This window comes from Bombina bombina, chromosome 4 (assembly GCF_027579735.1).
Source record: "Bombina bombina isolate aBomBom1 chromosome 4, aBomBom1.pri, whole genome shotgun sequence".
Classification (NCBI taxonomy): Eukaryota; Metazoa; Chordata; class Amphibia; order Anura; family Bombinatoridae; genus Bombina; species Bombina bombina.
The window spans coordinates 1,225,148,929-1,225,173,562 of record NC_069502.1 but is presented as its reverse complement, the minus strand read 5'-3'; the positions used below and the strand labels follow the sequence as shown (position 1 = coordinate 1,225,173,562).

General features: G+C 48.4%; 1 protein-coding gene across 1 annotated transcript in view; it reads right to left on the bottom strand.

The window, feature by feature from the left end:
• The window catches only part of XPO5 (exportin 5), a 630,805-nt gene that overhangs the window by 404,442 nt on the left and 201,729 nt on the right, over positions 1 to 24,634 (bottom strand). The window contains exons 13-15 of the mRNA XM_053712755.1: positions 11,450 to 11,578; positions 9,084 to 9,199; positions 7,450 to 7,605 (exon numbers count right to left, since the gene is read on the bottom strand). Of these exons, the coding sequence (XP_053568730.1) occupies positions 7,450 to 7,605; positions 9,084 to 9,199; positions 11,450 to 11,578 (401 nt within the window). The remainder of the gene's footprint in view (positions 1 to 7,449; positions 7,606 to 9,083; positions 9,200 to 11,449; positions 11,579 to 24,634) is intronic.

The following is a 24,634-nucleotide window of genomic DNA, read 5'->3' as shown; positions in this document are numbered from 1 at the left end:
TACAGACTCACCCCAGCTCCTCACCCCTCCCCAGCAGAGTCAGTAAGGAAAATAAGTTCTACACGTACCTAAACAGACACGTACACTCACTGTACTTCTGGGGCTACAGACTCCCCCCCCCCTCCCCCCTCCCCAGCAGAGTCAGTAAAGAGAATAAGTTCTACACGTACACTCACTGTACTTCTGGGGCTACAGACTCACCCCCGCTCCTCACCCCTCCCCAGCAGAGTCAGTAAGGAGAATAAGTTCTACATGTACCTAAACAGACACGTTCACTCACTGTACTTCTGGGGCTACAGACTCACCCCCGCTCCTCACCCCTCCCCAGCAGAGTCAGTAAGGAGAATAAGTTCTACACGTACCTAAACAGACAAGTACACTCACTGTACTTCTGGGGCTACAGACTCACCCCCGCTCCTCACCCCTCCCCAGCAGAGTCAGTAAGGAGAATAAGTTCTACACGTACCTAAACAGACACGTACACTCACTGTACTTCTGGGGCTACAGACTCCCACCCCCCGCCCTCCTCACCCCTCCCCAGCAGAGTCAGTAAGGAGAATAAGTTCTACACGTACCTAAACAGACACGTACACTCACTGTACTTCTGGGGCTACAGACTCCCCCCCCCCCCCTCCTCACCCCTCCCCAGCAGAGTCAGTAAGGAGAATAAGTTCTACACGTACCTAAACAGACACGTACACTCACTGTACTTCTGGGGCTACAGACTCACCCCTCACCTATCACAGGGTATTTGGCTTTACATTAGCCTCTCTGGAGCATATATAAAATGTCATTCACATGTATTTGTACAATGAATGTTCCTGTGCTTAATGCTTGTGGAGGGTTCCACCAAATACAGCCCGGGGACATTTCCTCATCAGCCAGTGAGTTACTATCGCCCAGACCAGCGCTGCACAAACATCCGGCGAATGCATAAATCATTAACATGTTTACGTAACGCTTTCATACGCACAAAAGATGTTTTAGTTTGTAGTATTGCAGTGCTGCTCTGGAACGGACTATGCAGGATATACAGATATGTACATACAGTTATATGCAAGCAAGAGGACAATAATATACTGCTCTAACACAGCATTCTCTCCTTGCACTTTTATGCCCCTTCAAGCATTGCAGAGCAAATATAATTATTGTCTAACAGTATTGTTATTACACAAGATACAGGGTTTTGCAAATCAAGAACAGTTTAGGGATAGATCTCTTGAAATTCCTGTTCATGGTGTCCTTTACTGAGGCCAATTAGGAACAGATGTAAATGACTGCGCGCTCCAATCTAACCAAGTACTGTGCAGGCTCAGGTAAATGGCACCACACTTCAGCAGGAAGGAGCAGAACAAGCACAATCTTCATGTGTGTCTAATAAAACAGAATTTATGTTTACCTGATAAATTACTTTCTCCAACGGTGTGTCCGGTCCACGGCGTCATCCTTACTTGTGGGATATTCTCTTCCCCAACAGGAAATGGCAAAGAGCCCAGCAAAGCTGGTCACATGATCCCTCCTAGGCTCCGCCTACCCCAGTCATTCGACCGACGTTAAGGAGGAATATTTGCATAGGAGAAACCATATGGTACCGTGGTGACTGTAGTTAAAGAAAATAAATTATCAGACCTGATTAAAAAAACCAGGGCGGGCCGTGGACCGGACACACCGTTGGAGAAAGTAATTTATCAGGTAAACATAAATTCTGTTTTCTCCAACATAGGTGTGTCCGGTCCACGGCGTCATCCTTACTTGTGGGAACCAATACCAAAGCTTTAGGACACGGATGAAGGGAGGGAGCAAATCAGGTCACCTAAATGGAAGGCACCACGGCTTGCAAAACCTTTCTCCCAAAAATAGCCTCAGAAGAAGCAAAAGTATCAAACTTGTAAAATTTGGTAAAAGTGTGCAGTGAAGACCAAGTCGCTGCCCTACATATCTGATCAACAGAAGCCTCGTTCTTGAAGGCCCATGTGGAAGCCACAGCCCTAGTGGAATGAGCTGTGATTCTTTCGGGAGGCTGCCGTCCGGCAGTCTCGTAAGCCAATCTGATGATGCTTTTAATCCAAAAAGAGAGAGAGGTAGAAGTTGCTTTTTGACCTCTCCTTTTACCGGAATAAACAACAAACAAGGAAGATGTTTGTCTGAAATCCTTTGTAGCATCTAAATAGAATTTTAGAGCGCGAACAACATCCAAATTGTGCAACAAACGTTCCTTCTTTGAAACTGGTTTCGGACACAGAGAAGGTACGATAATCTCCTGGTTAATGTTTTTGTTAGAAACAACTTTTGGAAGAAAACCAGGTTTAGTACGTAAAACCACCTTATCTGCATGGGACACCAGATAAGGAGGAGAACACTGCAGAGCAGATAATTCTGAAACTCTTCTAGCAGAAGAAATTGCAACTAAAAACAAAACTTTCCAAGATAATAACTTAATATCAACGGAATGCAAGGGTTCAAACGGAACCCCCTGAAGAACTGAAAGAACTAAATTGAGACTCCAAGGAGGAGTCAAAGGTTTGTAAACAGGCTTAATTCTAACCAGAGCCTGAACAAAGGCTTGAACATCTGGCACAGCGGCCAGCCTTTTGTGAAGTAACACAGACAAGGCAGAAATCTGTCCCTTCAGGGAACTTGCAGATAATCCTTTTTCCAATCCTTCTTGAAGGAAGGATAGAATCCTAGGAATCTTAACCTTGTCCCAAGGGAATCCTTTAGATTCACACCAACAGATATATTTTTTCCAAATTTTGTGGTAAATCTTTCTAGTTACAGGCTTTCTGGCCTGAACAAGAGTATCGATAACAGAATCTGAGAATCCTCGCTTCGATAAGATCAAGCGTTCAATCTCCAAGCAGTCAGCTGGAGTGAAACCAGATTCGGATGTTCGAACGGACCCTGAACAAGAAGGTCTCGTCTCAAAGGTAGCTTCCAAGGAGGAGCCGATGACATATTCACCAGATCTGCGTACCAAGTCCTGCGTGGCCACGCAGGAGCTATCAAGATCACCGACGCCCTCTCCTGATTGATCCTGGCTACCAGCCTGGGGATGAGAGGAAACGGCGGGAACACATAAGCTAGTTTGAAGGTCCAAGGTGCTACTAGTGCATCCACTAGAGCCGCCTTGGGATCCCTGGATCTGGACCCGTAGCAAGGAACTTTGAAGTTCTGACGAGAGGCCATCAGATCCATGTCTGGAATGCCCCACAGCTGAGTGACTTGGGCAAAGATTTCCGGATGGAGTTCCCACTCCCCCGGATGCAATGTCTGACGACTCAGAAAATCCGCTTCCCAATTTTCCACTCCTGGGATGTGGATAGCAGACAGGTGGCAGGAGTGAGACTCCGCCCATAGAATGATTTTGGTCACTTCTTCCATCGCCAGGGAACTCCTTGTTCCCCCCTGATGGTTGATGTACGCAACAGTTGTCATGTTGTCTGATTGAAACCGTATGAACTTGGCCCTCGCTAGCTGAGGCCAAGCCTTGAGAGCATTGAATATCGCTCTCAGTTCCAGAATATTTATCGGTAGAAGAGATTCTTCCCGAGACCAAAGACCCTGAGCTTTCAGGGATCCCCAGACCGCGCCCCAGCCCATCAGACTGGCGTCGGTCGTGACAATGACCCACTCTGGTCTGCGGAATGTCATCCCTCGTGACAGGTTGTCCAGGGACAGCCACCAACGGAGTGAGTCTCTGGTCCTCTGATTTACTTGTATCTTCGGAGACAAGTCTGTATAGTCCCCATTCCACTGACTGAGCATGCACAGTTGTAATGGTCTTAGATGAATGCGTGCAAAAGGAACAATGTCCATTGCCGCTACCATCAACCCGATCACTTCCATGCACTGAGCTATGGAAGGAAGAGGAACGGAATGAAGTATCCGACAAGAGTCTAGAAGTTTTGTTTTTCTGGCCTCTGTCAGAAAAATCCTCATTTCTAAGGAGTCTATTATTGTTCCCAAGAAGGGAACCCTTGTTGACGGAGATAGAGAACTCTTTTCCACGTTCACTTTCCATCCGTGAGATCTGAGAAAGGCCAGGACAATGTCCGTGTGAGCCTTTGCTTGAGGAAGGGACGACGCTTGAATCAGAATGTCGTCCAAGTAAGGTACTACAGCAATGCCCCTTGGTCTTAGCACAGCTAGAAGGGACCCTAGTACCTTTGTGAAAATCCTCGGAGCAGTGGCTAATCCGAAAGGAAGCGCCACGAACTGGTAATGTTTGTCCAGGAATGCGAACCTCAGGAACCGATGATGTTCCTTGTGGATAGGAATATGTAGATACGCATCCTTTAAATCCACCGTGGTCATGAATTGACCTTCCTGGATGGAAGGAAGAATAGTTCGAATGGTTTCCATCTTGAACGATGGAACCTTGAGAAACTTGTTTAAGATCTTGAGATCTAAGATTGGTCTGAACGTTCCCTCTTTTTTGGGAACAGATTGGAGTAGAACCCCATCCCTTGTTCTCTTAATGGAACGGGATGAATCACTCCCATTTTTAACAGGTCTTCTACACAATGTAAGAATGCCTGTCTTTTTATGTGGTCTGAAGACAACTGAGACCTGTGGAACCTCCCCCTTGGGGGAAGTCCCTTGAATTCCAGAAGATAACCTTGGGAGACTATTTCTAGCGCCCAAGGATCCAGAACATCTCTTGCCCAAGCCTGAGCGAAGAGAGAGAGTCTGCCCCCCACCAGATCCGGTCCCGGATCGGGGGCCAACATTTCATGCTGTCTTGGTAGCAGTGGCAGGTTTCTTGGCCTGCTTTCCCTTGTTCCAGCCTTGCATTGGTCTCCAAGCTGGCTTGGCTTGAGAAGTATTACCCTCTTGCTTAGAGGACGTAGCACTTTGGGCTGGTCCGTTTCTACGAAAGGGACGAAAATTAGGTTTATTTTTTGCCTTGAAAGGCCGATCCTGAGGAAGGGCGTGGCCCTTACCCCCAGTGATATCCGAGATAATCTCTTTCAAGTCAGGGCCAAACAGCGTTTTCCCCTTGAAAGGAATGTTAAGTAGCTTGTTCTTGGAAGACGCATCAGCCGACCAAGATTTCAACCAAAGCGCTCTGCGCGCCACAATAGCAAACCCAGAATTCTTAGCCGCTAACCTAGCCAATTGCAAAGTGGCGTCTAGGGTGAAAGAATTAGCCAATTTGAGAGCATTGATTCTGTCCATAATCTCCTCATAAGGAGGGGAATCACTGTCGACCGCCTTTATCAGCTCATCGAACCAGAAACATGCGGCTGTAGCGACAGGGACAATGCATGAAATTGGTTGTAGAAGGTAACCCTGCTGAACAAACATCTTTTTAAGCAAACCTTCTAATTTTTTATCCATAGGATCTTTGAAAGCACAACTATCCTCTATGGGTATAGTGGTGCGTTTGTTTAAAGTGGAAACCGCTCCCTCGACCTTGGGGACTGTCTGCCATAAGTCCTTTCTGGGGTCGACCATAGGAAACAATTTTTTAAATATGGGGGGAGGGACGAAAGGAATACCGGGCCTTTCCCATTCTTTATTAACAATGTCCGCCACCCGCTTGGGTATAGGAAAAGCTTCTGGGAGCCCCGGCACCTCTAGGAACTTGTCCATTTTACATAGTTTCTCTGGGATGACCAACTTGTCACAATCATCCAGAGTGGATAATACCTCCTTAAGCAGAATGCGGAGATGTTCCAACTTAAATTTAAATGCAATCACATCAGGTTCAGCTTGTTGAGAAATGTTCCCTGAATCAGTAATTTCTCCCTCAGACAAAACCTCCCTGGCCCCATCAGACTGAGTTAGGGGCCCTTCAGAAATATTAATATCAGCGTCGTCATGCTCTTCAGTATCTAAAACAGAGCAGTCGCGCTTACGCTGATAAGTGTTCATTTTGGCTAAAATGTTTTTGACAGAATTATCCATTACAGCCGTTAATTGTTGCATAGTAAGGAGTATTGGCGCGCTAGATGTACTAGGGGCCTCCTGAGTGGGCAAGACTCGTGTAGACGAAGGAGGGAATGATGCAGTACCATGCTTACTCCCCTCACTTGAGGAATCATCTTGGGCATCATTGTCATTGTCACATAAATCACATTTATTTAAATGAATAGGAATTCTGGCTTCCCCACATTCAGAACACAGTCTATCTGGTAGTTCAGACATGTTAAACAGGCATAAACTTGATAACAAGTACAAAAAACGTTTTAAAATAAAACCGTTACTGTCACTTTAAATTTTAAACTGAACACACTTTATTACTGCAAATGCGAAAAAACATGAAGGAATTGTTCAAAATTCACCAAATTTTCACCACAGTGTCTTAAAGCCTTAAAAGTATTGCACACCAAATTTGGAAGCTTTAACCCTTAAAATAACGGAACCGGAGCCGTTTTGAACTTTAACCCCTTTACAGTCCCTGGTATCTGCTTTGCTGAGACCCAACCAAGCCCCAAGGGGAATACGATACCAAATGACGCCTTCAGAAAGTCTTTTCTAAGTATCAGAGCTCCTCTCACATGCGACTGCATGCCATGCCTCTCAAAAACAAGTGCGCAACACCGGCGCGAAAATGAGGCTCTGCCTATGCTTTGGGAAAGCCCCTAAAGAATAAGGTGTCTAAAACAGTGCCTGCCGATATTATTATATCAAAATACCCAGATAAAATGATTCCTCAAGGCTAAATATGTGTTAATAATCAATCGATTTAGCCCAAAAAAAGTCTACAGTCTTAATAAGCCCTTTTTGAAGCCCTTATTTACAATCGTAATAAACATGGCTTACCGGATCCCAGAGGGAAAATGACAGCTTCCAGCATTACATCGTCTTGTTAGAATGTGTCATACCTCAAGCAGCAAGAGACTGCTCACTGTTCCCCCAACTGAAGTTAATTGCTCTCAACAGTCCTGTGTGGAACAGCCATGGATTTTAGTGACGGTTGCTAAAATCATTTTCCTCATACAAACAGAAATCTTCATCTCTTTTCTGTTTCTGAGTAAATAGTACATACCAGCACTATTTCAAAATAACAAACTCTTGATTGAATAATAAAAACTACAGTTAAACACTAAAAAACTCTAAGCCATCTCCGTGGAGATGTTGCCTGTACAACGGCAAAGAGAATGACTGGGGTAGGCGGAGCCTAGGAGGGATCATGTGACCAGCTTTGCTGGGCTCTTTGCCATTTCCTGTTGGGGAAGAGAATATCCCACAAGTAAGGATGACGCCGTGGACCGGACACACCTATGTTGGAGAAATGAATAATAAACGTATACTGCAATTCCGTTTAATTTCTCTTCAGAGCAATCCACCACCCAGCGGCTAAGAGGATGGAGTCTCTGGTGCACCAGAACCAGTGGGAACTGTAGGACAATCTGACGTCTGATATCCCAGACAACATGGGCTCTCATTAGATTCTCCTCAGAAAACCGTATCCAATCCTTGTTACATCCCCAATGCACTCACCTTCTCCAGCAATGGGGGCAACAACTCGCTCCTGTAGCTCACAAATGGGAAGAAGGTCAACAGGCTGGAGAGCACACAGGACAGGATGAGTGGGTCCTTGGTCTCAAAGTGTAGAATACACTGAAGAAGCTCTATGCCCTCAGCGACTGGGAGATCCTGAGAGGAGAGAAGCACATGATGTAAAAACAGTAACAGAACGGATCCGGTAGGAAGAATCCCACTGAGTTCACCCTTCAGCAACCCTATTTACCCTGGTTTTGTTTTAGTTACTGTGAGGTCCCTCACACAATTTAATAAAGGGAAAAAGTAGCGGTTTATCTCACTGGTTCTGGATGTGAAGCAGAGACACCTACATTACAATAAAATGATCAAAAAGAGACCTAAAAGATTGTGTGTGATTTCTCTCCATACCGGCGAGCTTTGATTATCAAGCCCTATATGGTCACGAATATACAATAATCCCATCACCCCTAATGTAACCAGTTTGGTTAACCTCTCCGAGCATAAATCTTTCACTCCCACTAATTTCCCTGCCTAGCTCTGTACTGTCCTTCATAACTGGTCCTCAACACTATAATCCGTACTCTAAGGTGAGGTCTTACCAGAGATTTATAAAAGGAGAGAATTGTCCTTTCTCCACATGCATGTTCCTTTCTATACACACTAACATTAGCAAAAGTAGCTGCTGCCTGGCATTGAGTGCTCTTGTGGGGTCTATAGCCAACTATAAATCCTTTTCTACCTCTGTTTTTCAACAGGTAACCATCTTAATTGTACATCTGAAATCATCAGGTTGTGACTATCCTACCCAAATGCACCTCCCATCAGAACCTACTAGACAGTACCTTTCCAGGTGCCCTCAGAGATTTTGTGATTATCTCCTAAACATAGCAACTGTTGCTACTTTCTGACAACAGCTACTGGTGGTCACTACACAGCCTAATACTGCTGTACCTATATCTCAGTACTGTCAGCATCCTACTACCCCACATATCCCACTCTGGTATCTCTCCCACAACCTCCCCCAGGAAGACCAAAATCCTATGACCCCAAAAAATGGAGCAGATCGTGATACTGAATCTAATGTTATAAAGTCCTAGAAGAAACCAAACAATAATGGGAAAGTCAACACCAGAATTTTTCTTGTTTTAAAAGACAGATAATTCCTTAATTACCAATTCCCCAGCTTTGCATAACCAACAGTTATAATTATACACATTTTACCTCTGTAATTACCTTGTATCTAAGCTTTAGCAGACTGCCCCCTTATTTCAGTTCTTTTGACAGACTTGCATTTTAGCCAATCAAAGCTGTCTCCATGATAAATTCACGTGCAAGAGCTCAATGTTATCTATATGAAACACGTGAACTAATGCCCTCTAGTGGTGAAAAACTATCAAAATGCATTTGGATTAGAGGAGGCCTTAAAGGTCTAAGAAATTAGCATATGAACCTCCTAGGTTTAGCTTTAAACTAAGAATACCAAAAGAACAAAGCAAAATTGGTGATACAAGTAAATTGGAAAGTTTTTTTAAAATTGCATGCCCTATCTGAATCATGAAAGTTACTTTTGGACTTGACTGTCCCTTTAAGGTAAAACAATGGGAAGAGGGGCGAGACAGCAACATTCTCACCTCCTTGCATTGCATTTTGAAAAGCTGGCTGGTGACACTTTCACAGAAGAAGGTCATAGCATCCCATTGAATGAAGGACGGTGATAAGAGGTTGCACTGTTCATCTTCCAGACTGTCTACAAGAGAGTGAAGATATTAGTTGTGAAAATAACCATTAAAAAGGAAATCTATTTCTTATTCTGCAGAGCACTGCATGTGGGGAAAAGGTTTGTACAACACACGGCGCACAGTAAAAAACTGCACAGGTGGCAAAGTAACAAATAGCACAGGGGTGGCAGCCCAGAGGGGAAAAAAAAGATTTCTAAGCAACAAACAGCACAGGGCGCACAGTAACACACCACGGCACAGGGCGCAGAGTAACACACCAGGGCACAGGGCGCACAGTAACACACCAGGGCACAGGGCGCACAGTAACACACCACGGCACAGGGCGCAGAGTAACACACCAGGGCACAGGGCGCACAGTAACACACCAGGGCACAGGGCGCACAGTAACACACCACGGCACAGGGCGCAGAGTAAAACACCACGGCACAGGGCGCAGAGTAACACACCAGGGCACAGGGCGCACAGTAACACACCACGGCACAGGGCGCAGAGTAAAACACCACGGCACAGGGCGCAGAGTAACACACCAGGGCACAGGGCGCACAGTAAAACACCAGGGCACAGGGCGTACAGTAACACACCAGGGCACAGGGCGTACAGTAACACACCAGGGCACAGGGCGCACAGTAACACACCAGGGCACAGGGCGCACAGTAACACACCAGGGCACAGGGCGCAGAGTAAAACACCAGGGCACAGGGCGTACAGTAACACACCAGGGCACAGGGCGTACAGTAACACACCAGGGCACAGGGCGCACAGTAACACACCAGGGCACAGGGCGCACAGTAACACACCAGGGCACAGGGCGCACAGTAAAACACCAGGGCACAGGGCGTACAGTAACACACCAGGGCACAGGGCGTACAGTAACACACCAGGGCACAGGGCGCACAGTAACACACCAGGGCACAGGGCGCACAGTAACACACCAGGGCGCACAGTAACACACCAGGGCGCAGAGTAACACACCAGGGCACAGGGCGCACAGTAACACACCAGGGCACAGGGCGCACAGTAACACACCAGGGCACAGGGCGTACAGTAACACACCAGGGCACAGGGCGTACAGTAACACACCAGGGCACAGGGCGTACAGTAACACACCAGGGCACAGGGCGTACAGTAACACACCAGGGCACAGGGCGCACAGTAACACACCAGGGCACAGGGCGCACAGTAACACACCAGGGCACAGGGCGCACAGTAACACACCAGGGCGCACAGTAACACACCAGGGCGCACAGTAACACACCAGGGCGCACAGTAACACACCACGGCACAGGGCGCACAGTAACACACCACGGCACAGGGTAACACACCACGGCACAGGGTAACACACCACGGCACAGGGTAACACACCACGGCACAGGGCGCACAGTAACACAACACAGGGCGCACAGTAACACAACACAGGGCGCACTGTAACACAACACAGGGCGCACTGTAACACAACACAGGGCGCACTGTAACACAACACAGGGCGCACTGTAACACAACACAGGGCGCACAGTAACACAACACAGGGCGCACGGAGCACAGTAACAAAACACGGCACAGGGAGCACAGGGTACCACAACACGGCACAGGGAGCACAGGGTACCACAACACGGCACAGGGAGCACAGGGTACCACAACACGGCACAGGGTACCACAACACGGCACAGGGAGCACAGGGTACCACAACACGGCACAGGGTACCACAACACGGCACAGGGAGCACAGGGTACCACAACACGGCACAGGGAGCACAGGGTACCACAACACGGCACAGGGAGCACAGGGTACCACAACACGGCACAGGGCACCACACCACGGCACGGTACAGGGTACCACAGCACAGGGCGCGCAGTAACTAAACACGGCACAGGGCACACAGTAACACACCAGGGCGCACAGTAACAATGCATGGCACAGGGCGCACAGTAACACGGCACAGGGCGCACAGTAACACAGCACGGCACAGGGTGCACAATAACACAACACAGGAAGCACAGTAACACAACACGGCACAGGGAGCACAGTAACACAACACGGCACAGGGAGCACAGTAACACAACGTACAGCGTGGCAGCCCAGGGACAGACTGAAAAGCAACACATGGCACAGAGTGGGGAACCAGGGTCAACGATTACCCTGTAATACACAAAAGTGATTAACAGGCCAGGTACAAAAGCTACACGAAGACCTAGATCAACTAGAACAATGAATTCTAGCAATCACAGCAGAGAGCTCAAGATGGAACAAACGCTACTTACTATTTCTTGTTCCAAAATCTAGGGGGACAGAAACCTGATAGCGAAGCCATTCTGCAGCAATATTAAATCCAGAGAGAGGGTCAACACGGCAAGCGGCCCGTATCTGATCTCCCACCACGCCTCGAAAAGCTGAGGATGCAAGACAAAATAAAATATGGTCATTTCTTAAGTCGAAAGAAAAACAACCCTACACCCCACTCACACACCCTCACGCACATACAGCCTAATACCCCCAGGCACTCACCCTACACCCCACTCACACACATACAGCCCGACACCGCCAGGCACTCACCCTACCTAGTGTCAGGCTGTATGTGTGAGGGGGTATAGGTACTCTAGGTACACTAGCTACTCACCATATACCCCTCACACATACAGCCTGACACTAGCTACTCACCCTATACCCCTCTCACACATACAGCCTGACACTAGCTACTCACCCTATACCCCCCTCACACATACAGCCTGACACTAGCTACTCACCCTATACCCCTCACACATACAGCCTGACACTAGGCACTCACCCTATACCCCTCACACATACAGCCTGAAACTAGGTACTCACCCTATACCCCTCACACATACAGCCTGATACTAGGCACTCACCCTATACCCCTCACACATACAGCCTGACACTAGCTACTCACCCTATACCCCTCACACATACAGCCTGATATTAGGTACTCACCCTATACCCCTCACGCATACAGCCTGACACTAGGTACTCACCCTATACCCCTCACACCTACAGCCTGACACTAGATACTCACCCTATACCGCTCACACATACAGCCTGACACTAGCTACTCACCCTATACCCCTCACACATACAGCCTGACACTACTCACCCTATACCCCTCACACATACAGCCTGACACTAGGCACTCACCCTATACCCCTCACACATACAGCCTGACACTAGATACTCACCCTATACCCCTCACACATACAGCCTGACACTAGATACTCACCCTATACCCCTCACACATACAGCCTGACACTAGGTACTCACCCTATACCCCTCACACATACAGCCTGACACTAGGCACTCACCCTATACCCCTCACACATACAGCCTGACACTAGACACTCACCCTATACCCCTCACACATACAGCCTGACACTAGGTACTCACCCTATACCCCTCACACATACAGCCTGACACTAGACACTCACCCTATACCCCTCACACATACAGCCTGACACTAGGTACTCACCCTATACCCCTCACACATACAGCCTGACACTAGGCACTCACCCTATACCCCTCACACATGCAGCTTGATACTAGGTACTCACCCTATACTCCTCACACATACAGCCTGACACTAGGTACTCACCCTATACCCCTCACACATACAGCCTGACACTAGCTACTCACCCTATATCCCTCACACATACAGCCTGACACTAGGTACTCACCCTATACCCCTCACACATACAGCCTGACACTAAGTACTCACCCTATACCCCTCACACATACAGCCTGATACTAGGTACTCACCCTATACCCCTCACACATACAGCCTGATACTAGGCACTCACCCTATACCCCTCACACATACAGCCTGACACTAGGTACTCACCCTATACCCCTCACACATACAGTCTGACACTAGGTACTCACCCTATACCCCTCACACATACAGCCTGACACTAGGTACTCACCCTATACCCCTCACACATACAGCCTGACACTAGGCACTTACCCTATACCCCTCACACATACAGCTTGACTCAAGGTACTCACCCTATACCCCTCACACATACAGCCTGATACTAGCTTCTCACACTATACCCCCTCACACATACAGCCTGATACTAGCTACTCACCCTATACCCCTCACACATACAGCCTGACACTAGCTACTCACCCTATACCCCTCACACATACAGCCTGATACTAGGTACTCACCCTATACCCCTCACACATACAGCCTGACACTAGGTACTCACCCTATACCCCTCACACATACAGCCTGACACTAGGCACTCACCCTATACCCCTCACACATACAGGCTGACACTAGACACTCACCCTATACCCCTCACACATACAGCCTGACACTAGGCACTCACCCTATAACCCTCACACATACAACCTGATACTAGGTACTCACCCTATACCCCTCACAAATACAGCCTGATATTAGGTACTCACCCTATACCCCTCACACATACAGCCTAATACTAGGTACTCACCCTATACCCCTCACACATACAGCCTAACACTAGCTACTCACCCTATACCCCTCACACATACAGCCTGACACTAGGTACTCACCCTATACCCCTCACACATACAGCCTGACACTAGGCACTCACCCTATACCCCTCACACATACAGCCTGACACTAGGTACTCACCTTATACCCCTCACACATACAGCCTAACACTAGCTACTCACCCTATACCCCTCACACATACAGCCTGACACTAGCTACTCACCCTATACCCCTCACACATACAGCCTGACACTAGCTACTCACCCTATACCCCTCACACATACAGCCTAACACTAGGTACTCACCCTATACCCCTCACACATACAGCCTGACACTAGCTACTCACCCTATACCCCTCACACATACAGCCTGATACTAGGTACTCACCCTATACCCCTCACACATACAGCCTGACACTAGGTACTCACCCTATACCCCTCACACATACAGCCTGACACTAGGTACTCACCCTATACCCCTCACACATACAGCCTAACACTAGCTACTCACCCTATACCCCTCACACATACAGCCTAACACTAGCTACTCACCCTATACCCCTCACAAATAAAGCCTGATATTAGGCACTCACCCTATACACCTCACACATACAGCCTGACACTAGCTACTCAACCTATACCCCTCACACATACAGCCTGACACTAGCTACTCACCCTATACCCCTCACACATACAGCCTGATACTAGGTACTCACCCTATACCCCTCACACATACAGCCTGACACTAGGTACTCACCCTATACCCCTCACACATACAGCCTGACACTAGCTACTCACCATATACCCCTCACACATACAGCCTAACACTAGCTACTCACCCTATACCCCTCACACATACAGCCTAACACTAGCTACTCACCCTATACCCCTCACAAATAAAGCCTGATATTAGGCACTCACCCTATACACCTCACACATACAGCCTGACACTAGCTACTCAACCTATACCCCTCACACATACAGCCTGACACTAGGTACTCACCCTATACCCCTCACACATACAGCTTGACACAAGGTACTCACCCTATACCCCTCACACATACAGCCTGATACTAGCTTCTCACACTATACCCCCTCACACATACAGCCTGATACTAGCTACTCACCCTATACCCCTCACACATACAGCCTGACACTAGCTACTCACCCTATACCCCTCACACATACAGCCTGATACTAGGTACTCACCCTATACCCCTCACACATACAGCCTGATACTAGGTACTCACCCTATACCCCTCACACATACAGCCTAACACTAGCTACTCACCCTATACCCCTCACAAATACAGCCTGATATTAGGTACTCACCCTATACCCCTCACACATACAGCCTGATACTAGGTACTCACCCTATACCCCTCACACATACAGCCTGACACTAGCTACTCACCCTATACCCCTCACACATACAGCCTGATACTAGCTTCTCACACTATACCCCCTCACACATACAGCCTGATACTAGCTACTCACCCTATACCCCTCACACATACAACCTGATACTAGGTACTCACCCTATACCCCTCACAAATACAGCCTGATATTAGGTACTCACCCTATACCCCTCACACATACAGCCTGATACTAGGTACTCACCCTATACCCCTCACACATACAGCCTAACACTAGCTACTCACCCTATACCCCTCACACATACAGCCTGACACTAGGTACTCACCCTATACCCCTCACACATACAGCCTAACACTAGCTACTCACCCTATACCCCTCACACATACAGCCTAACACTAGCTACTCACCCTATACCCCTCACACATACAGCCTGACACTAGCTACTCACCCTATACCCCTCACACATACAGCCTAACACTAGGTACTCACCCTATACCCCTCACACATACAGCCTGACACTAGCTACTCACCCTATACCCCTCACACATACAGCCTGATACTAGGTACTCACCCTATACCCTTCACACATACAGCCTGACACTAGATACTCACCCTATACCGCTCACACATACAGCCTGACACTAGGTACTCACCCTATACCCCTCACACATACAGCCTGACACTAGGTACTCACCCTATACCCCTCACACATACAGCCTGACACTAGGCACTCACCCTATACCCCTTACACATACAGCCTGACACTAGCTACTCACCCTATACACCTCACACATACAGCCTGATACTAGGTACTCACCCTATACCCCTCACAAATACAGCCTGATATTAGGTACTCACCCTATACCCCTCACACATACACCCTGATACTAGTTACTCACCCTATACCCCTCACACATACAGCCTAACACTAGTTACTCACCCTATACCTCTCACACATACAGCCTGACACTAGGCACTCACCCTATACCCCTCACACATACAGCCTGACACTAGCTACTCACCCTATACCCCTCACACATACAGCCTGACACTAGGTACTCACCCTATACCCCTCACACATACAGCTTGACTCAAGGTACTCACCCTATACCCCTCACACATACAGCCTGATACTAGCTACTCACCCTATACCCCTCACACATACAGCCTGATACTAGCTACTCACCCTATACCCCTCACACATACAGCCTGATACTAGGTACTCACCCTATACCCCTCACACATACAGCCTGACACTAGGTACTCACCCTATACCCCTCAGACATACAGCCTGATACTAGGTACTCACCCTATACCCCTCACACATACAGCCTGACACTAGACAATCACCCTATACCCCTCATACATACAGCCTGACACTAGGCACTCACCCTATAACCCTCACACATACAACCTGATACTAGGTACTCATCCTATACCCCCCACACATACAGCCTGACACTAGACACTCACCCTATACCCCTCATACATACAGCCTGACACTAGGCACTCACCCTATACCCCTCACACATACAGCCTAACACTAGCTACTCACCCTATACCCCTCACACATACAGCCTGACACTAGGTACTCACCCTATAACCCTCACACATACAACCTGATACTAGGTACTCACCCTATACCCCTCACACATACAGCCTAACACTAGGTACTCACCCTATACCCCTCACACATACAGACTAACACTAGCTACTCACCCTATACCCCTCACACATACAGCCTGACACTAGCTATTCACCCTATACCCCTCACACATACAGCCTGATACTAGGTACTCACCCTATACCCCTCACAAATACAGCCTGATATTAGGTACTCACCCTATACCCCTCACACATACAGCCTGATAATAGTTACTCACCCTATACCCCTCACACATACAGCCTAACACTAGCGACTCACCCTATACCTCTCACACATACAGCCTGACACTAGGTACTCACCCTATACCCCTCACACATACAGCCTAACACTAGCTACTCACCCTATACCCCTTACACATACAGCCTGACACTAGCTACTCACCCTATACCCCTCACACATACAGCCTGATACTATGTACTCACCCTATACCCCTCACACATACAGCCTAACACTAGGTACTCACCCTATACCCCTCACACATACAGCCTAACACTAGCTACTCACCCTATACCCCTCACACATACAGCCTAACACTAGCTACTCACCCTATACCCCTCACACATACAGCCTGATACTAGGTACTCACCCTATACCCCTCACGCATACAGCCTGACACTAGGTACTCACCCTATACCCCTCACACATACAGCCTGATATTAGGTACTCACCCTATACCCCTCACGCATACAGCCTAACACTAGGTACTCACCCTATACCCCTAACACATACAGCCTGACACTAGATACTCACCCTATACCGCTCACACATACAGCCTGACACTAGGTACTCACCCTATACCCCTCACACATACAGCCTGATACTAGGTACTCACCCTATACCCCTCACACATACAGCCTGACACTAGGTACTCACCCTATACCCCTCACGCATACAGCCTGACACTAGGTACTCACCCTATACCCCTCACACATACAGCCTGATATTAGGTACTCACCCTATACCCCTCACACATACAGCCTGACACTAGCTACTCACCCTATACCCCTCACACATACAGCCTGACACTAGATACTCACCCTATACCCCTCACACATACAGCCTGACACTAGGCACTCACCCTATACCCCTCACACATACAGCCTGACACTAGATACTCACCCTATACCCCTCACACATACAGCCTGATACTAGGTACTCACCCTATACCCCTCACACATACAGCCTGACACTAGGCACTCACCCTATACCCCTCACACATACAGCCTGATACTAGGTACTCACCCTATACCCCTCACACATACAGCCTGATACTAGGTACTCACCCTATACCCCTCACACATACAGCTTGATACTAGGTACTCACCCTATACCCCTCACACATACAGCCTGACACTAGGTACTCACCCTATACCCCTCACACATACAGCCTGATACTAGGTACTCACCCTATACCCCTCACACATACAGCCTAATACTAGGCACTCACCCTATACCCCTCACACATACAGCCTGATACACTAGGTACTCACCCTATACCCCTCACACATACAGTCTGACACTAGGTACTCACCCTATACCCCTCACACATACAGCCTGACACTAGGCACTCACCCTATACCCCTCACACATACAGCATGACACTAGCTACTCACCCTATATCCCTCACACATACAGCCTGACACTAGGTACTCACCCTATACCCCTCACACATACAGCCTGACACTAGCTACTCACCCTATACCCCTCACACATACAGCCTGACACTAGGTACTCACCCTATACCCCTCACACATACAGCCTGATACTAGGTACTCACCCTATACCCCTCACACATACAGCCTGATATTAGGTACTCACCCTATACCCCTCACACATACAGCCTGATACACTAGGTACTCACTCTATACCCCTCACACATACAGCCTGACACTAGGTACTCACCCTATATCCCTCACACATACAGCCTGACACTAGCTACTCACCCTATACCCCTCACACATACAGCCTGACACTAGGTACTCACCCTATATCCCTCACACATACAGCCTGACACTAGCTACTCACCCTATATCCCTCACACATACAGCCTGACACTAGGTACTCACCCTATACCCCTCACACATACAGCCTGATACTAGGTACTCACCCTATACCCCTCACACATACAGCCTGATACTAGGTACTCACCCTATACCCCTCACGCATACAGCCTGACACTAGGTACTCACCCTATACCCCTCACACATACAGCCTGATATTAGGTACTCACCCTATACCCCTCACGCATACAGCCTAACACTAGGTACTCACCCTATACCCCTCACACATACAGCCTGACACTAGATACTCACCCTATACCGCTCACACATACAGCCTGAGACTAGGTACTCACCCTATACCCCTCACACATACAGCCTGACACTAGATACTCACCCTATACCCCTCACACATACAGCCTGATACTAGGTACTCACCCTATACCCCTCACACATACAGCCTTACACTAGGCACTCACCCTATACCCCTCACACATACAGCCTGATACTAGGTACTCACCCTATACCCCTCACACATACAGCCTGATACTAGGTACTCACCCTATACCCCTCACACATACAGCCTGATACTAGGTACTCACCCTATACCCCTCACACATACAGCCTGACACTAGCTACTCACCCTATATCCCTCACACATACAGCCTGACACTAGGTACTCACCCTATACCCCTCACACATACAGTCTGACACTAGGTACTCACCCTATACCCCTCACACATACAGCCTGATACTAGGCACTCACCCTATACCACTCACACATACAGCCTGATACTAGGTACTCAACCTATACCCCTCACACATACAGCATGACACTAGCTACTCACCCTATATCCCTCACACATACAGCCTGACACTAGCTACTCACCCTATACCCCTCACACATACAGCCTGATACTAGGTACTCACCCTATACCCCTCACACATACAGCCTGACACTAGGTACTCACCCTATACCCCTCACACATACAGCCTGACACTAGGCACTCACCCTATACCCCTCACACATACAGCCTGACACTAGACACTCACCCTATACCCCTCACACATACAGCCTGACACTAGGCACTCACCCTATAACCCTCACACATACAACCTGATACTAGGTACTCACCCTATACCCCTCACAAATACAGCCTGATATTAGGTACTCACCCTATACCCCTCACACATACAGCCTAATACTAGGTACTCACCCTATACCCCTCACACATACAGCCTAACACTAGCTACTCACCCTATACCCCTCACACATACAGCCTGACACTAGGTACTCACCCTATACCCCTCACACATACAGCCTGACACTAGGCACTCACCCTATACCCCTCACACATACAGCCTGACACTAGGTACTCACCTTATACCCCTCACACATACAGCCTAACACTAGCTACTCACCCTATACCCCTCACACATACAGCCTGACACTAGCTACTCACCCTATACCCCTCACACATACAGCCTGACACTAGCTACTCACCCTATACCCCTCACACATACAGCCTAACACTAGGTACTCACCCTATACCCCTCACACATACAGCCTGACACAAGGTACTCACCCTATACCCCTCACACATACAGCCTGATACTAGCTTCTCACACTATACCCCCTCACACATACAGCCTGATACTAGCTACTCACCCTATACCCCTCACACATACAGCCTGATACTAGGTACTCACCCTATACCCCTCACACATACAGCCTGACACTAGGTACTCACCCTATACCCCTCACACATACAGCCTGATACTAGGTACTCACCCTATACCCCTCACACATACAGCCTGACACTAGACACTCACCCTATACCCCTCACACATACAGCCTGACACTAGGCACTCACCCTATAACCCTCACACATACAACCTGATACTAGGTACTCACCCTATACCCCTCACAAATACAGCCTGATATTAGGTACTCACCCTATACCCCTCACACATACAGCCTGATACTAGGTACTCACCCTATACCCCTCACACATACAGCCTAACACTAGCTACTCACCCTATACCCCTCACACATACAGCCTGACACTAGGTACTCACCCTATACCCCTCACACATACAGCCTAACACTAGCTACTCACCCTATACCCCTCACACATACAGCCTAACACTAGCTACTCACCCTATACCCCTCACACATACAGCCTGACACTAGCTACTCACCCTATACCCCTCACACATACAGCCTAACACTAGGTACTCACCCTATACCCCTCACACATACAGCCTGACACTAGCTACTCACCCTATACCCCTCTCACATACAGCCTGATACTAGGTACTCACCCTATACCCCTCACACATACAGCCTGACACTAGATACTCACCCTATACCGCTCACACATACAGCCTGACACTAGGTACTCACCCTATACCCCTCACACATACAGCCTGACACTAGGTACTCACCCTATACCCCTCACACATACAGCCTGACACTAGGCACTCACCCTATACCCCTTACACATACAGCCTGACACTAGCTACTCACCCTATACCCCTCACACATACAGCCTGATACTAGGTACTCACCCTATACCCCTCACAAATACAGCCTGATATTAGGTACTCACCCTATACCCCTCACACATACACCCTGATACTAGTTACTCACCCTATACCCCTCACACATACAGCCTAACACTAGTTACTCACCCTATACCTCTCACACATACAGCCTGACACTAGGCACTCACCCTATACCCCTCACACATACAGCCTGACACTAGCTACTCACCCTATACCCCTCACACATACAGCCTGACACTAGGTACTCACCCTATACCCCTCACACATACAGCTTGACTCAAGGTACTCACCCTATACCCCTCACACATACAGCCTGATACTAGCTTCTCACACTATACCCCCTCACACATACAGCCTGATACTAGCTACTCACCCTATACCGCTCACACATACAGCCTGATACTAGCTACTCACCCTATACCCCTCACACATACAGCCTGATACTAGGTACTCACCCTATACCCCTCACACATACAGCCTGACACTAGGTACTCACCCTATACCCCTCAGACATACAGCCTGATACTAGGTACTCACCCTATACCCCTCACACATACAGCCTGACACTAGACAATCACCCTATACCCCTCATACATACAGCCTGACACTAGGCACTCACCCTATAACCCTCACACATACAACCTGATACTAGGTACTCACCCTATACCCCCCACACATACAGCCTGACACTAGACACTCACCCTATACCCCTCATACATACAGCCTGACACTAGGCACTCACCCTATAACCCTCACACATACAGCCTGATACTAGGTACTCACCCTATACCCCTCACACATACAGCCTAACACTAGCTACTCACCCTATACCCCTCACACATACAGCCTGACACTAGGTACTCACCCTATAACCCTCACACATACAACCTGATACTAGGTACTCACCCTATACCCCTCACACATACAGCCTAACACTAGGTACTCACCCTATACCCCTCACACATACAGACTAACACTAGCTACTCACCCTATACCCCTCACACATACAGCCTGACACTAGCTACTCACCCTATACCCCTCACACATACAGCCTGATACTAGGTACTCACCCTATACCCCTCACAAATACAGCCTGATATTAGGTACTCACCCTATACCCCTCACACATACAGCCTGATACTAGTTACTCACCCTATACCCCTCACACATACAGCCTAACACTAGCGACTCACCCTATACCCCTCACACATACAGCCTGACACTAGGTACTCACCCTATACCTCTCACACATACAGCCTGACACTAGGTACTCACCCTATACCCCTCACACATACAGCCTAACACTAGCTACTCACCCTATACCCCTCACACATACAGCCTAACACTAGCTACTCACCCTATACCGCTCACACATACAGCCTGATACTATGTACTCACCCTATACCCCTCACACATACAGCCTAACACTAGGTACTCACCCTATACCCCTCACACATACAGCCTAACACTAGCTACTCACCATATACCCCTCACACATACAGCCTAACACTAGCTACTCACCCTATACCCCTCACGCATACAGCCTGATACTAGGTACTCACCCTATACCCCTCACGCATACAGCCTGACACTAGGTACTCCCCCTATACCCCTCACACATACAGCCTGATATTAGGTACTCACCCTATACCCCTCACGCATACAGCCTAACACTAGGTACTCACCCTATACCCCTAACACATACAGCCTGACACTAGATACTCACCCTATACCGCTCACACATACAGCCTGACACTAGGTACTCACCCTATACCCCTCACACATACAGCCTGACACTAGGTACTCACCCTATACCCCTCACGCATACAGCCTGACACTAGGTACTCACCCTATACCCCTCACACATACAGCCTGATATTAGGTACTCACCCTATACCCCTCACGCATACAGCCTAACACTAGGTACTCACCCTATACCCCTCACACATACAGCCTGACACTAGCTACTCACCCTATACCCCTCACACATACAGCCTGACACTAGATACTCACCCTATACCCCTCACACATACAGCCTGACACTAGGCACTCACCCTATACCCCTCACACATACAGCCTGACACTAGATACTCACCCTATACCCCTCACACATACAGCCTGACACTAGGCACTCACCCTATACCCCTCACACATACAGCCTGACACTAGCTATTCACCCTATACCCCTCACACATACAGCCTGACACTAGATACTCACCCTATACCCCTCACACATACAGCCTGATACTAGGTACTCACCCTATACCCCTCACACATACAGCCTGACACTAGGCACCCACCCTATACCCCTCACACATACAGCCTGATACTAGGTACTCACCCTATACCCCTCACACATACAGCCTGACACTAGATACTCACCCTATATCCCTCACACATACAGCCTGACACTAGGTACTCACCCTATACCCCTCACACATACAGCCTGACACTAGGTACTCACCCTATACCCCTCACACATACAGCCTGATACTAGGTACTCACCCTATACCCCTCACACATACAGCCTAATACTAGGCACTCACCCTATACCCCTCACACATACAGCCTGATACACTAGGTACTCACCCTATACCCCTCACACATACAGTCTGACACTAGGTACTCACCCTATACCCCTCACACATACAGCCTGACACTAGGCACTCACCCTATACCCCTCACACATACAGCCTGACACTAGCTACTCACCCTATACCCCTCACACATACAGCCTGACACTAGGTACTCACCCTATACCCCTCACACATACAGCCTGACACTAGCTACTCACCCTATACCCCTCACACATACAGCCTGACACTAGGTACTCACCCTATACCCCTCACACATACAGCCTGATACTAGGTACTCACCCTATACCCCTCACACATACAGCCTGATATTAGGTACTCACCCTATACCCCTCACACATACAGCCTGATACACTAGGTACTCACTCTATACCCCTCACACATACAGCCTGACACTAGGTACTCACCCTATATCCCTCACACATACAGCCTGACACTAGCTACTCACCCTATACCCCTCACACATACAGCCTGACACTAGGTACTCACCCTATATCCCTCACACATACAACCTGACACTAGCTACTCACCCTATATCCCTCACACATACAGCCTGACACTAGGTACTCACCCTATACCCCTCACACATACAGCCTGATACTAGGTACTCACCCTATACCCCTCACACATACAGCCTGACACTAGGTACTCACCCTATACCCCTCACACATACAGCCTGACACTAGGTACTCACCCTATACCCCTCACACATACAGCCTGATATTAGGTACTCACCCTATACCCCTCACGCATACAGCC